Below are 15,910 nucleotides of genomic sequence, written 5' to 3'. Positions count from 1 at the left end.
ATGGGTAACACCTGAAAGAGATATATAAATTTAGGTAAAACATTCATTTTAATAAAATTAATTTGGCCAATTCTATTTTGAACTGAGGACACTGTGTCTGGATGCCAGAAGTAGAGTGCGCGGCTGGAGACATCAGACCTTGCATGTTTCTGTATTAAAGCCAGTCCTCCCCTGTTGGTCCCAGTGAATTCAGCAAGTGCAGCACATTAGCCATGCATGCCAAACTTGACCTTGGCAAAAGGAATAAAGCATCTCTCCCTCACTGTGAGCATTATTTAAAGTGGCCATTAGGAGGCTGCCAGGATCAAAGGAACTGCACTGTATGAACTAAAACTTCTGAGTGCAAGGTGGTAGATGAACTTACTGCGGCACAAAAAGGAGAGTGCATTATGTCACTTGCATAAAACATAGTGGACAGAAGAGTGTGAGGGTCTTTGTTCTTAGGTATAAGGGCCTAAATGGCTGCCTTCTGTTTCTATGTTTTGATGTAAGTCTTGCATGTTCTGACCAGTGTTACATAATACTCAAAAATCCTAAAAATTCAGAAGTTATTGCTGCTAAAATTAAAAACCTTCAAAATCTGAATTTCATAATAAATGCCCTGTGTATGATGGAAATTATCAGTATGGATACATATTGGTTTTTATTGATCATTATGCTCGACACTGACCTGTTACAGATCGCATGTACGGCACTTGTGAAATCGACTGGATTCAGACCACCTTCTCCCTTGCCTACAAATCGTATGTTATTGGCATATTCCTCTGCTGCTTCTTCCTGCCCGTTTCAATCATGATTTTTTCATACGTGTCCATAATAAAAATGGTCAGGCACAGTCACAAGTGTGCCAGAGGAGGTGACGTCAGCATGCGGCAACGCCAAGTGGAACGCGAAATAACACGAGTAAGAACTGATGTTGCGAAAGTAAGGGAATTATGATGACTATGTAACTGCTGATGAAGTCGAGTGGAGGAGAGCTTGATTAAAATTGCCTGGAAATGAACAGAATAGAGAATATCAGGATAGAATCTGACTGTGAGGTAAAGATCTAATAACAAGTAAAATTAGAACATCGCAGTACCAGCCTCTAGTGAAATTAAAAATAGTAGATATTAATACTCAGGTGTGATCAGAATAACATAATTATTGGTAGATTATAGTCACAGTTATCAATTTTCTGGCCAATTTATGAAAGCGAAATCTTACCTGATTTTGTTACTTCTCCCAGCCAGCGAGATTAATGTTAGTAGTAAATATGTCTCTTGATTGTACCATAAGACCATAAGACATAGGAGCAGAATTAGGCCATTCAGCCCATCGAGTCTGCTCCACCATTCCATCCTGTCTGATCCTGGATCCCACTCAACCCCATACATCTGCATTCCCGCCATCTCCTTTGATGCCCTAACCAATCAGGAAACGATCAACTTCCACCTTAACGGATGGCCTCCACCACAGTCTGTGGCAGAGCATTCTACTGATTTACTACTCTCTGGCTTTTAAAAAAAATCATCCTTACCTCTGTTCTAAAAGCTCACCCCCCTATTTTGAGACTGTGCCCTTTAGTTCTGGATACCCCACCACAGGAAACACCCTTTCCACATCCACCGTATCTAGTCCTTTCAACGTTTGGTAGGTTTCAATAAGATCCCAACGCATTCTTCTAAATTCCAGTGAACCTCCTCTGGACTCTCTCCAATGACAACACATCTTTTCTGAAATATGGGGCCCAAAACTGTTGACAATACTCCAAGTGTGGCCTGACTAGTGTCTTATAAAGGCTCAGCATTATCTCCTTGCTTTTATATTCTATTCCCCTTGAAATAAATGCCAACATTGCATTTGCCTTCTTTACACAGACTCAACCTGTAAATTAACCTTCTGGGAGTCTTGCACGAGGACTCCTAAGTTCTTCTGCACCTCTGATGTTTGAACCTTCTCCCCATTTAGATAATAGTCTACACTACTGCTCTTTTTACCAACATGCATTTTCATACATTTCCCAACACTGTATTCCATCTGCCACTTATTTGTCCATTCTTCCAATTTGTCTGAGTCCTGCTGCAAACACATTGCTTCCTCAGCACTACCTACCACTCCACCTATCTTGGTATCATCCACAGGCTTTGCCACAAAGCCATCAATTCCATTATCCAAATCACTGGCAAACAATGTGAAAAGTAGTGGTCCCAATACTGACCCCTGAGGAACACCACACGTCACCGGCAGTCAACCAGAAAAGTCCCCTTTTATTCCTACTCGCTGCCTCCTGCCTGTCAGCCATTCCACTATCCATGCCAGTATCTTTCCTGTAACACCATAGGATTTTATCTTGTTAAGCAGCCTCATGTGTGGCGCCTTATCAAAAGCCTTCTGAAAATTCAAATAATGACATCCACTGCCTCTCCTTTGTCCATCCAGCTTGTTACTTCTTCAAAGAACTAACAGATTTGTCAGGCAAGATTTCCCTTTGCAGAAACCATGCTGACTTTGACTTATTTTATCATTGGTCTCCAAGTACCTTGAAACTTCATCCTTAATAATAGGTTCCAACACTTTTCCAGCCACTGAGGTTAGGCTAACTGGCCTATAATTTCCTATCTTTTGCCTTCTTCCCTTCTTAAGGAGTGGAGTGACTTTTGCAATCTTCCAGTTCTCCGGTCCCACGCCGGAACCAAGTGATTCTTGGAAGTTACATGAATGCTGTTTTAAGCCATTGCACCCTACAAGCTAACAACCATCCTGATTCCGTAAGATCATGAGACATAGGAGTATAATTAGGCCATTTTACCCATTGAGTCTGCTCCGCCATTCAATCATGGCTGATTCTTTTAATCCCCTCCTCAGCCTCACTCCCTGGCCTTCTCCCTGTAACCTTTGGTATCCTGTCCAATCAAGAACTTATCATTCTCTGCCTTAAATACACCCAATGACTTGGCCTTCACAGCTGCCTGTAGTAAGAAATTCCACAAATTCACCATCCTCTGGCTAAAGAAATTTCTCTGCTTCTCTGTTTTAAATGGACACCCCTCTATCCTGAGGCTGTGCCCTCTTGACCTAGACTCTTCCATCATGGGAAACATCCTTTCCACACCTACACTATCTAAGCATTTCAACATTTGAAAAGTTTCAAAAAGATCCCTCCTCATCATTCTAAATTCTAGCAAGTGTAGATCCAAAGCCATCAAACATCCCTCGTATGATAACCCTTTCATCCTTGGAATCATCCTTGAGAACCTCCTCTGAGCCTTCTCCAATGCCAGCTCATTATTTCTTTGATGAGGAGCTCAATACTGTTCACAATGCTCAGGGTGAAGCCTCACCAATGCCTTATAAAGCCTCAACATCACATTCCTGCTCTTATATACTAGACCTCTTGAAATTAATGTTAGAATTGCATTTACCTTCCTCACCACCAACTCTACCTCTTTAGGCTGTTCTGCACAAGGAATCCCAAGTCCCTTTGCATCTCAGATTTTTGGACTTTATCCCCACGTAGAAAATAGCCTGCACATTTATTTCTACAACCCAAGTGCATGACCATGCATTTTCCAACATTGACACTTTCTTGCCCATTCTCCTAATCTAAGTCTTCTGCAGCCTTACCTGCTTCCTGAACACTACCTGCCCCTCCACTAATCTTTGTATCATCTGCATAACATGGCAACAAAGCCATTTATTTCATCATCTAAATTATTGATACACATCATTAAAAGAAGCAGTCCCAACACCGACCCCTGCAGAATACCACTAGTCACTTGCAGCCAACCAGAAAAGGATCCTTTTATTCCCACTCACTGCCTCCTACTAATCAGTCAATGCTCTAACTATGCCAGTAACTTTCCTGTAATACCGTGGGCTCTTAACTTGGTAAGCTACTTCATGTGTGGCATCTTGTCAATGGCCTTCTGAATCTCCAAAGTATACAACCTCCCTTTATCTATCCTACTTGTAATCTCTCAAAGAATTCCAACAGGTTTGTCAGGCAAGATTTTCCCTTAAGGAAGCCATGCTTACTTTGCCCAATCTTGTCCTGTGTCACCAAGTACTCCATAATCTCATCCTTACCAATTGACTCCAACATCTTCCCAACCACTGAGGTCAGGCTAACTGGTCTATAATTCCTTTCTGCTGCCTTCCTCCTTTCTTAAAGAGTGGAGTGACATTTGCAATTTCCCAGTCTCTGGCACCATGCCCAAGTCCAATGACTTTTGAAAGATCATTACTAATGCCTCCACAATCTCTACCACGACCTCCTTCAGAATACCAGGGTGAAGTTCATCTGGTCTAGATGACTTATTTACCCTTAGGACTTCCAGGTTTGAGCAACCTCTCCCTTGTAATAGTAACTGCACTCACTTCTCTTCCCTCACACCCTCCAACGTCTGGCACACTGTTAGTTTCTTCTGCAGTGAAGACTGATGCAAAATACTCATTTAGTTCATCTGCCATCTCTTTGCCCCCCAGTTATTTCTCTGGCATCATTTTCTACCACTCCTATATACACTCTCATCTCTCTTTTTTTTTTACATATATGAAAAAGCTTTTGATATCCACTTTGATATTGTTTGCTAACTTGCTTTCATATTTCATCTTTTCCCTCCAAATGATTCTTTTAATTGCTCTCTAAGATTTTAAAAAACTTCCCAATCCTCTATCTACCCACTAATTTTCGCTTTGTTGTATGCCCTCTCTTTTGCTTTGACTTCCTTTGTTAGTCACGGCTGTACTATTTTGCCATTGAGTACATCTTCATTTCTGGGATACATCTATCCTGCAACTTCCTCATTTTTCCTAGAAACTCATGCCATTGCTGTTCTGCTGTCATCCCTGCCAGCATCCCCTTCCAATTTACTTTGGCCAACTCCTCTCTCATATTGCTGTAATTTCCTTTACTCCACTAAAATATTGCTACATCAGACTTTACTTTCTCCCTATCAAATTGAACTCAATCATATGGTGATTACTGCCTCTTTAGGGTTATTTTACCTTAAGCTTCCTAATCATCTCTGGTTCATTACAGAACACCAATCCAGTATAGCTGATTCCCTAGTAGGCTCAATGACAAACTGCTCTAAAGAGCTATCACTCTCTTGAGATCCACTACCAGCCTGATTTTCCCAATCGACCTGCATGCTGTAATCTCCCATGACTATCATAACATTGCCCTTTTGACATCCCTTTTCTATTTCCCGTTGCAGTCTGTGGTCCACATCCCAACTACTGTTGGAAGGCCTGCATATAACTGCCATCAGGGTCTTTTTACCATTGCAATTTCTTAACATAACCCACAAGGATTCAACATTTTCCGATCCTATGTCACACCTTTCTGCTGACTTGATGCCATTCTTTACCAGCAGAGCCACACCACCCTCTGCCTTCCTTCCTGTCCCTCTGATACAACGTGTAACGCTGGACAATCAGCTCCAAACTACAATCATCCTTCAGCCATGATTCAGTGATGGCCACAGTATCATACCCGGCAATCTGTAATAGTGCAACAAGATCATCCACCTTATTTCTTATACTCCGTGCATTGAGGTGGAACACATTGAGTATTGCATTTGCTACCCTTTTTCATTCTGTATCCCAAATGCACTGTTACTCACCCTGCTGTCTGCAGTAATGTCCTATCATCTGCTTGCCCTTCCTGATAGTCTGATTGCACACCATCTTTGCTGTTTTACCATCCATCCTATCCTGAGCTCTTTCATTCCAGTTCCCACCGCCCCCCCCCGCCAAATTAGTTTAAACCCTCCCCTACAGACCTAATAACCTTCCTGTGAGAATATTGGTTCTCCTCAGGTTCAGGTGCAACCCATCACTTTTGAACAGGTCATACCTCCCCCAGAAGAGATCCCAATGATCCAAGAACCTGAAGCTCTGCCTCCTACACCAGCTTCTCAGCCACGCATTAATCTGATAAATCATCCTGTTTCTACCCTCAGTGGTGCGTGGCACAGGCAGCAATCCAGAAATTATTTCCCTGGAGGTCCTGCTTCTCAGCTTCCTGCCTAGCTCTCTAAATTCTCTTTCCAGGACCTCTTTGCTTTTCCTTCCTATGTCATAGGTACCAATATGTACCAAGACAGCTGGCTGCTCTCCCTCCCCTCCAAAATGCTGTGGATGCGATCTGAGATGACCCTGACCGTGGCACCTGGGAGGCAACATACCATTCGGGTGTCCCATTCACGTCTACAGAATCTCCTGCCTGTTCCCCTGACTATTGAGTCTCCTATCGCTACCACACCCCTCCTTTCCCTCTGCACCAATGATCCATGCTCAGCGCCAGTAACCCAGTCTCCGGATTCACTTACTACCTGGAAGGACGTTCATGTTCAATTCAAAAAAATTATCTGATTGAGTCACACAAATAATGTGGCAGCTGATACAGATCAGAAGGAGGGTATTCTCTGCAATGTGACTCATCTCCTTATGCCCAATAGCCTTTCCCCTATCTACAAATTACAGGTCAGCATTGTGATAAAGTACTCCTAATTGCTTGAAACAAGCTGTAATAATGCATGACTATTCAGGACAAAGCAGTCCCTTGAATGACACCAAGCCCATAGCCTGAGTATTTATTTCTGTAATACCTTCTACTAAATACATGACTGCGCCCTGCTCAAGCTCATTGGCAGCTTTGTTTGACAAGCACCTTCCAGTGTTTAATGAATTGACAGTGGATCTGTGGCTGAAGAGTTGACTTTGATTATTAAAATTCTTCCAGACCCATATTTCAACAAACAATTGACCCAGAAAAAATTAACATTTGCGAGTTTTAACCACCTTGTACATGCAGAAGCTTTTAACTCCTCTTTCTCAAAGTAGTTTCTTCTCCCAGCCAACAAAAATACTTTCTCTCCATCTTTCCTATCAGTTCCCTTCAAAGTTCGTTTGGGCGGCATGGTAGTGTAGTGGTTAACACTACGCTTTACAGTACCATTAACCTGGGTTCCGTTCCCGCTGCTGCCTGTTAGGAGTTTCTACATTCTCCCCCTGACCCATGGGTTTCCTCCTGGTGCTCTGGTTTCCTCCCACAGTCAAGAGACATACCGGTTGGTAGGTTGACTGGTCACTGTAAATTGTCCCATGACTAGGCTAGGATTAGAATGGGGGATTGCAGGGAGCTCGACTCAAAGGGCCAGAAGTGCCCACTCCGTGTTGTAACTCTACAAAAATAAACCTGGGCTTTGTGAAGATGTACGGAGGCTACAATATAGGAATTGTTATGAGCTAGGGTCAAAGATCAGCTGAAGCTGAAATGATGGTCTGAATTATGCTACCATGCTTTAGCAAACATACATCTGGAGCTTCATTTACTGTTATCTGCATTGATTCAATATTTAATTAGTGGCAGGTTAGCATCAGATTGTAGAATCCAAAATATATAGCAAAAAGTTGGCAATACAAAGCACAAGATGCAGTCAGGACTATATAGTCAGACTTTTTGTGGAAAGGGTGAAACAGAGGCAATGAAACTTCATGTAGAATACAACTGGGAAGTTGAGAAAATTGATTCTCTGTCTTAACCATTGTTGTAACAATTGATTTTTTTCTGCCTTACAGGTGTCCTTTGTAATTTGTACAGCCTTCATTCTGGCTTGGTCCCCTTATGCTGTCATCTCAATGTGGTCAGCATGTGGGTACAGCACACCAGCAATCACTAGCATACTGGCATGTCTTCTTGCCAAATCTGCCAGCTTCTATAACCCCATCATTTACTTTGGCATGAGCCCCAAGTTTCGCAAGGAGGTCCAAGCTCTGTTCCACTGCTTGAAGGAAAGGGATGATGCAGGCACCATGAAATCTGGTTATCTGTGTGTGGACAGGAAGGCACCAGAGCTTGGAAATAAAGCTGACAAGTACCTGGTACTTCAGATTCCTGCGTCTAAGAGATCAGACTTGAAAGCAGAACTAAAATCTGGTTTAGACACCAAACCAAATGTCAATGTGACTTCAAAGCTGAAAAATATGCAGAAACATGGGCTGGAAATTGAATCAGAACACCTTTAAGCTTTTAAGTTTCATGCCCAATTTCACTTCCAATCTGTGGAAGCAGGGGTTTCATAATGAAATATTCTATGGTATTTTAGGATTTATTAATGATGTTTTGTTTGTGTTTGTTATAGAACTAATTGTGAATACAAGTGTATGTGTTCTTAATCATTCCATCTGAGTTTATGATAATAATCAGAAATGTCAGTTGGTTCATCAGTACTTGTCCAGACTTTTAATAGTACAGAAACTGTTAATTCTTGGATGTAATCAGCTAGATTCTCAATTAATTTTCACAAATGAAAATGTGCAGTGCAAAAGAGAGCAGAGTTTTGTAAATAATTGGAGTTTATTTTAAAATATTTATTGCATCCGTTGGTTCCATAGAATATATTCTGGGGGTGCCCAAGTGCCATTTGGTTTCAAAATGAGGGCCAATTTGCCCTTGCATATTTGAGGAAAGGATGATTCAAAAGACAATGTGAGAAGTGTGCAGTCCAAGAACATGGTGACATCAATTAGCAAATGAGGTGGGTTTGACACCAATGCTGCCATTTTAAACCCACATTCTTGATAATGGCTTTTCTTAATTTTACCCATCTAACCATGCCTCGAGCAAAGTAATGGCCCAACTCTCCATCTCACTCCACCAGAGCTATTTAAGGAAGCATTTCTGGTCAGTTGCTGATTTATTTCTACAGACAGTTCATAATTTTTAATTGCTTGCTGCTTTTCAAGTTTCTGAAAATCCACAGGAGGTGCTGTGGCCCAGTGCTGAAGGATATTCGGCTGACTTTAAGCTTCTACAATTACATGTACTCATTAGCACCACACTTGATTACTGTATGGCTGGGAGAGTGTACAGTTGAACAACGGCCAAGCCTCTAAGGCAAAGCCTCCCAACTGTTCTTTATGACATGGACCAATACCATTAAGCAAGGAGTTTGTGGACGTTGGGTTGGGAACCCCTGCTCTAAGGTCTAATTTTCCTCTGATAACCACTTTCATATTGTTCATATTTCATAGTAGATAGCAAGTGGAGATGAAAGCTGACCGTGCTACCATTTTGTATTTGAGAAATTTCATTTAACTGTTTCGTTAAAGAAAGTAAATGCAACAGAGAAACGATGTTGCAAAAAAAATGAGAACATTACAGACTGGACGAGAACCATCTCAACATTTTCTTTTCCAAGAGAATCACTGAAGAAGATGCAGGGATGTTCTCTGTTGGAATAGGAAACTGGTTTATAACCAAGTGTACAATCCCAACTCGCTCTTGCAAATCATATGGGAAGGACTTTAGTTTGGACGTACTGTAAAAGGTTTGCGATCAATATGACATATTAGCTACCCCCTTCCCCCCACCAGCTGATTTGCAAATGAACTTATTTAAATATACTTGTAAAATATCTGTGTTGCTCCGATGTCACATTCCTCCCTGTTCACAGCTCTAATGAGATATTTATAGTATTGTGCTTTCACAGCAACATATTCTGATTAATGATATATTTCAAGAATTACAGTTTAGTTTGTGATACTCAGAGTGTTCTTTGCTTTCCACACTCAGGTTTGTTTCTGTGAAGAGTCACAGGATATCCTCCCATGTTAGAGGTACAATATAAATGCAGATTTTTAATATACCTAATTGTGAAATATATTGTTATTATGTAAAATAGAAATTTAGGCATTTTCATTATCTATTACTAAAGATACAGTGTAAAGTGTGGAAATATATTCCAATTTTCTTATGAATGTATTTGTGATGTATTCTGGTTTTAATGATTTCCAGTTTGGGGACGACTAACTGGTCTTGGTGATTTCCAGTTCTTTGGTTATTTTCGGTTCTTGTTTGTATGCTTGGTCAATTCTGGTTCTGACTTTTGTTTAGCTTAGGCAATTTCCAGTCGTGTTCATGATCACTTATGATTTTCTTTACCGTTAATTTCCATTCTGAGTAAAAGGCTTTCAGGTTTGTTGATTTCCATTTCTGTCAACTTTCAGGTGTGATATTTTTGAGTTTTCATGAATTTCTGGGTCTGGTATCTTTCTGTTCCAGTGATTTGGTGCTACTGACTTTGATTCTGATATCTGGTTGTGTTGAAATCTTAGGGTTTTTAGATCTGACACAGTTCTGGCAAATTCCATTTCTAATTAATTACTATTCTGGTTACTTTAGAATTGAAGGGAACTGTATTTGTGGTTACTGGTTTCCTGGCTTTGATGAGTTTGCAGTCTGATGATTTCTGATTATTATTAATATAAATTTAATTTCGGTGATCTGCACTTCTGAGTAATTCTCGTTCCGGTCTATTTTTTTCCCCTTCTAATTAATTTCCATTCCAGGCTATTTCTTTCTCTAGAGAATCTATAGTCCTGATGATAACCTAAAGCAATACACTTGACGTGGTGGAAATCTGAAACAACACAAAAATGTTGGAAATACTTATCTATGAAGAAAGAAATAAAAGCTACTTTTCAGGTTACGCAAATTCACCTGAATCGGAGACAAACATAACTGACAGGTTATGGAGTTTTTTTGTTTGATTTTTCACGCCTGTGTTTTTCCACAGACGCTACCTGAGCTACTAATAGTTTCAATTCTTGATTTTTCCCTTTCGATCAATTTCCCAGTCCTGGTGAATTGTCCCCGTTCCGGCGATGCTGCCACAACGGGTCCCCGTGATCTGTGGCTGGATCGTCGACCGATTCCTTCTCTCTTCCTTGTAGATCACCCCCTTCTAATTTACGGTCAGTCGGTGCCAATCCAGATTTGAAAACTCGTTCTGCCGCCAGAGTGCCAGATATAAATACGAAATATACAGTGATCCGCAAAATTGCGCATCTGGAACGCCTCGGCGTGACGCAACCAGGCGTATTTAGGTGAATTGGAGAAGTTGAGATTCAGGGTGAGATTTGAGCCTTTCGCTGGCGGCACAGAAAACTACCGAGTGAAGCATAAGATCGTCTCGTTTCCTCAGCGAACGGTAGGTGAAGTGAGTGGAAATCTGGACGAGGTATGAAGGGACAGTGGGGAAGAAAAGGGTCGAACCTCTTATTAACATTGGATTGGCAGTAAATAAACGACAGGACATGGAGATATTCGTTAATGTTGATCCAATACCGGATACTTAAGATATCTGGAGCGGTTGTTACTGAAGTTTGGACAATAAGATCACAAAACATGGGCTGAAGTAAAGCCCTGATTAAGCGCATCTTCCCCACTCTTCCGAGAGTTTAGGCGAAAGGGTTAGAGATGCCACCGGGGGTACATCTTCAGCTTGTATCGTTGAAAAGGGGCTTTGACCTGTTCATTTTGAGCAGTACATTGTTAACGCGGCTTAAACCAAGCTGCTTGTTTTGCAGTTGGTTTTGTTTCAAGTATTCGGCCGTAAGCGGATTGTCGGTCGCCTTGTGGTTACAGCCTGACGCCCGTGATATTCATCTTGTGTGCTTTTATCATTGACTGTAGCTCTTGGATCGGAATACTCTGGATGCTGTTACCATGTTTGTTCTAACTAGGGCAATCGTCTTTTTCGGTAAGTGCCTCATTCCCAATGGAAACTCGGCAATTAGTCAGTGGCGGCGAACTCCATCAGGTTGGGAGAGGAGATTCAAATGCTCAAAATGACCCGAGACAGCAAAGCTCACCTGCAGCCTAGCTGGGGTGGGTGTGGGGGGCGGGGGCACCAAATAGCGCGTTACAGGCACAGACTGGGGAACTGGGGAACGCTTTGGGCGAATACTAAAATCCAACCCAACGGTGCACCTTGCTTTCCCGAGCTCTGCGTCCATTTGATGTAAATACGGTACTTTTAGAATGGAACAGAGCAGAAGTCTCCGCTGAATTGCGCTTGCGGATGAGTAAAAGACACAAATATCTCCAGAAAACCTGGAATTTACAAGGATTTGCACAAAGGAGATCCTGATATCTAGTAGCTGAAAATTAAAAGTTATTAACTCACATCGTTCGTTCTTTTCATTAAGCTCCCAATATGTTCACGTTAAGGTTGTTGGAGTGTGTTGTAAATTTAATTATTGGGGCTGGACTGCCATTTATTTGACTTCTTATGCAAGCCAACATTTCCATTTTCTCCAACTAATGTGACTGATTCTTAAATTTATGTCAGGAATTAACCTGGAGTTACAAAGGATTCTTCTTTTCTTGCATACAGGAACGTTAACATTTACCTCAGCAGCACCAGATCAAGGATCAGGTATGATTGTAAAAGCTACATCTATTGGACAAGAACCAAGTCTTAAATAAAATTTATAAAATTCTGTACTAGAAGTTAATAGATTTATTGAAACAAGATTAAGTGTATTTGTACAGATCCCATGCAACAGATGTGTAATGGCTTCCTTAAATCCTACCATATTTACTTTTTATTGTCTATTTTTCTCTCAGTGTTAATATGAAACACTGTAGATTGTTGATATCATTTTGTGACTCTATTAAGATTTAGTTACTAAAGCATTCTGATGGGGTAGCATTGATGGTTCTGTTAATGGCACATTAACATTCTTCCGAGGTGTATTACAGAGTGTGCTTTGTTCTTCAAGTGCCAGTTTCAGTCGTGTGTTCCAGCAGAGGTAGTTCCTTCAGGGAGAGCCAGGTGGATGTGCTGTGCCCACCAAATTGTGATTTTTCCCGGAATGAAGTCTGGGGAACTGGAGTGTATGCCTCTGTCTCCAGTATCTGCTCAGCTGCTGCTCACAGGTGAGATTTTCCCAATGAAGCTTACACTTTAAAAGGAAATCAAAGTTCTCAAAAGAAATTCACATGGGGGTGATGAATATTCAGTATTAAGAAATGTCCAAGGCTTTTGGAACCTCAGCTGATGAACACTCTAGTCGCAAGCAATCACTTGGCAGTATAGATGGCATCATGCAAATAACAAGTCATTTTCCTGCATCCAAAGAAATGTTGGGCAAGTTGTTGCAGTTACAATGATTGTGAAAATATGAGAATAATTCTACATATCTAAGTTTTAACAGAAACCATTTAATGTTTTTTATTTCCCTACCACATCATAAACAGGAGGAAGCAATTGAATCAAATAATATCTCAGATAATTACTTGCTGTGAAGCACCCTGGAGTTGTGTTGTTGCATAATGTCCAAATGAGTTCTAACTTAATACTAAGGCATACTTACCATCCATGCACTCTCTGGGCCATAACCAAAGTTCGGGTATTTGGATTATAATATCTCCCCACCTTGATATTTATAAAATCATATTGTTTCTTATTCTTCAATTTCCACCATAGGATCAAATCTTTATGTGATACCTTGTTTAAAAAAAACTCATGAGGTAAAAGTCATTCTTCTTTGTTTGCTGTAACGTAAATAGCTTCTCAGCCAACTTGATAATAACTGCCGGGTGTCAGAGATCCCATTAAAGTGGCAGCCAACTCCAACCAACATTGAAAAGGGAACAGCTCTCACTGTTGAAATGGCTTAATCTGTACAGAGGGCTCTCTTTAAGCACTGTTGTTTCACCAAATTCAGCAAGATCTAAAACTTAGTGTTCATGAACATTGGCACCAGCTCAAAAACAGTCAACTAATCTTTGTGTGACGTTTGAAACTGAAAGGGTCACTACAAATTATACAAGCTCAAAATGAAGTTCAGGGGTCAATGCTTCCTCATATTGGCTTAGGAAAGAATGCAAAAGAAAATCTCGAGTCTGAGTTGATAAGACACTTAGTGTCCACACTATATAAATCAAGTAGAATATTAAATTGCTCAGCCAAAATGCTACAATGCAAAGTAGGTGAATTTATAATCAGTACTTGCACTGGGAGTTGTCTATGTTTCTGGCCACCAGGACACAGCCAAGTGCTGAAGCTGGTGCAGAAATGACTAGTAGGATTTGTACTTGGTGTTATGGGTCTGATCAGAAGAGAAAGATGAGCTTTTAAATTGAAGATATATATCATTTTAGAAATCCTTAGATTAAAGAAAGACTTAATTTCTTGAAGGATACCCATAGTTCCTATAACCATATAACAATTACAGCACAGAAACAGGCCATCTCGGCCCTTCTAGTCCGTGCCGCATGCTTACTCTCACCTAGTCCCACCGACCTGCACTCAGCCTATAACCCTCCATTCCTTTCCTGTCCATATAGCTATCCAATTTAACTTTAAATGACAACATCGAACCTGCCTCAGCCACTTCTGCTGGAAGCTCGTTCCACACAGCTACCACTCTCTGAGTAAAGAAGTTCCCCCTCATGTTACCCCTAAACTTCTGCCCTTTAACTCTTAACTCATGTCCTCTTGTTTGAATCTCCTCCACTCTCAATGGAAAAAGCCTATCCACGTCAACTCTATCTATCCCCCTCATAATTTTAAATACCTCTATCAAGTCCCTCCTCAACCTTCTACGCTCCAAAGAATAAAGAAGTAACTTGTTCAACCTTTCTCTGTAACTTAGGTGATTGAAAACCAGGTAACATTCTAGTAAATCTTCTCTGTACTCTCTCGATTTTGTAGACATCTTTCCTACAATTCGGTGACCAGAACTGTACACAATACTCCAAATTTGGCCTTACCAATGCCTTGTACAATTTCAACATTACATCCCAACTCCTATACTCAATGCTCTGATTTATAAAGGCCAGCATACCAAAAGCTTTCTTCACCACCCTATCCACATAACATTCCAACTTCAGGGAACTATGCACCATTATTCCTAGATCCCTCTGTTCTACTGCATTCTTCAATGCCCTACCATTTGCCATGTATGTCCTATTTTGATTAGTCCTACCAAAATGTAGCACCTCACATTTATCAGCATTAAACTCCATCTGCCATCTTTCAGCCCACTCTTCTAACTGGCCTAAATCTCTCTGCAAGCTTTGAAAACCTACTTCATCATCCACAACTCCACCTATCTTAGTATCATCTGCATACTTACTCATCCAATTTACCACCCCATCATCCAGATCATTAATATATATGACAAACAACATTGGACCTGGTTCAGATCCCCAAGGCACACCACTAGTCACCGGCCTCCAATCTGACAAACAGTTATCCACCACTACTCTCTGGCGTCTCCCATCCAGCCACTGCTGAATCCATTTTACTACTTCAATATTAATACCTAACGATTGAACCTTCCTAACTAACCTTCCGTGTGGAACATTGTTAAAGGCCTTACTGAAGTCCATATAGACAACATCTACCACTTTACCCTCGTCAGCTTTCCTAGTAACCTCTTCAAAAAATTCAGTAAGATTTGTCAAACATGACCTTCCACGCACAAATCCATGTTGACTGTTCCTAATCAGACCGTGTCTATCCAGATAATTATATATACCATCTCTAAGAATACTTTCCATCAATTTACCCACCACTGACATCAAACTCACAGGCCGATAATTGCTAGGTTTACTCTTAGAACCCTTTTTAAACAATGGAACAACATGAGCAATATGCCAATCCTCCGGCATCATCCCCGTTTCTAATGAAATATTTCTGTCAGAGCCCCTGCTATAACTTCCCTCAAGGTCCTAGGGAATATCATGTCAGGACCCGGAGACTTATCCACTTTTATATTCCTTAAAAGCGCCAGTACTCCCTCTTCTTTAATCATCATAGTTTCCATATCTTCCCTACCTGTTTCCCTTACCTTACACAATTCAATATCTTTCTCCTTAGTGAACACTGAAGAAAAGAAATTGTTCAGAATCTCCCCCATCTCTTTTGGCTCCACACATAGCTGTCCACTCTGATTCTCTAAGGGACAAATTTTATCCCTCACTATCCTTTTGCTATTAATATAACTGTAGAAACCCTTTGGATTTATTTTCACCTTACTTGCCAAAGCAACCTCATATCTTCTAGCTTTTCTAATTTCTTTCTTAAGATTCTTTTTACATTCTTTATATTCCTCGAGCACCTCA

At 40.9% G+C, this 15,910-nt stretch overlaps 1 protein-coding gene across 1 annotated transcript in view; it reads left to right on the top strand.

Annotated features, from left to right (window-relative positions):
• Positions 1-10,886: 10,886 nt before the first annotated feature.
• The window catches only part of coch (coagulation factor C homolog, cochlin (Limulus polyphemus)), a 34,622-nt gene continuing 29,598 nt past the window's right edge, over positions 10,887-15,910 (top strand). Inside the window, exons 1-4 of the mRNA XM_063068298.1 lie at positions 10,887-10,982; positions 11,468-11,534; positions 12,171-12,212; positions 12,559-12,715. Of these exons, the coding sequence (XP_062924368.1) occupies positions 11,501-11,534; positions 12,171-12,212; positions 12,559-12,715 (233 nt within the window). The 5' untranslated portion in view covers positions 10,887-10,982; positions 11,468-11,500. The remainder of the gene's footprint in view (positions 10,983-11,467; positions 11,535-12,170; positions 12,213-12,558; positions 12,716-15,910) is intronic.

Source organism: Mobula hypostoma, chromosome 1 (genome assembly GCF_963921235.1).
Source record: "Mobula hypostoma chromosome 1, sMobHyp1.1, whole genome shotgun sequence".
Classification (NCBI taxonomy): Eukaryota; Metazoa; Chordata; class Chondrichthyes; order Myliobatiformes; family Myliobatidae; genus Mobula; species Mobula hypostoma.
The sequence above is the reverse complement of the archived record's forward strand: the minus strand, read 5'-3'. Positions and strand labels throughout refer to the sequence as shown.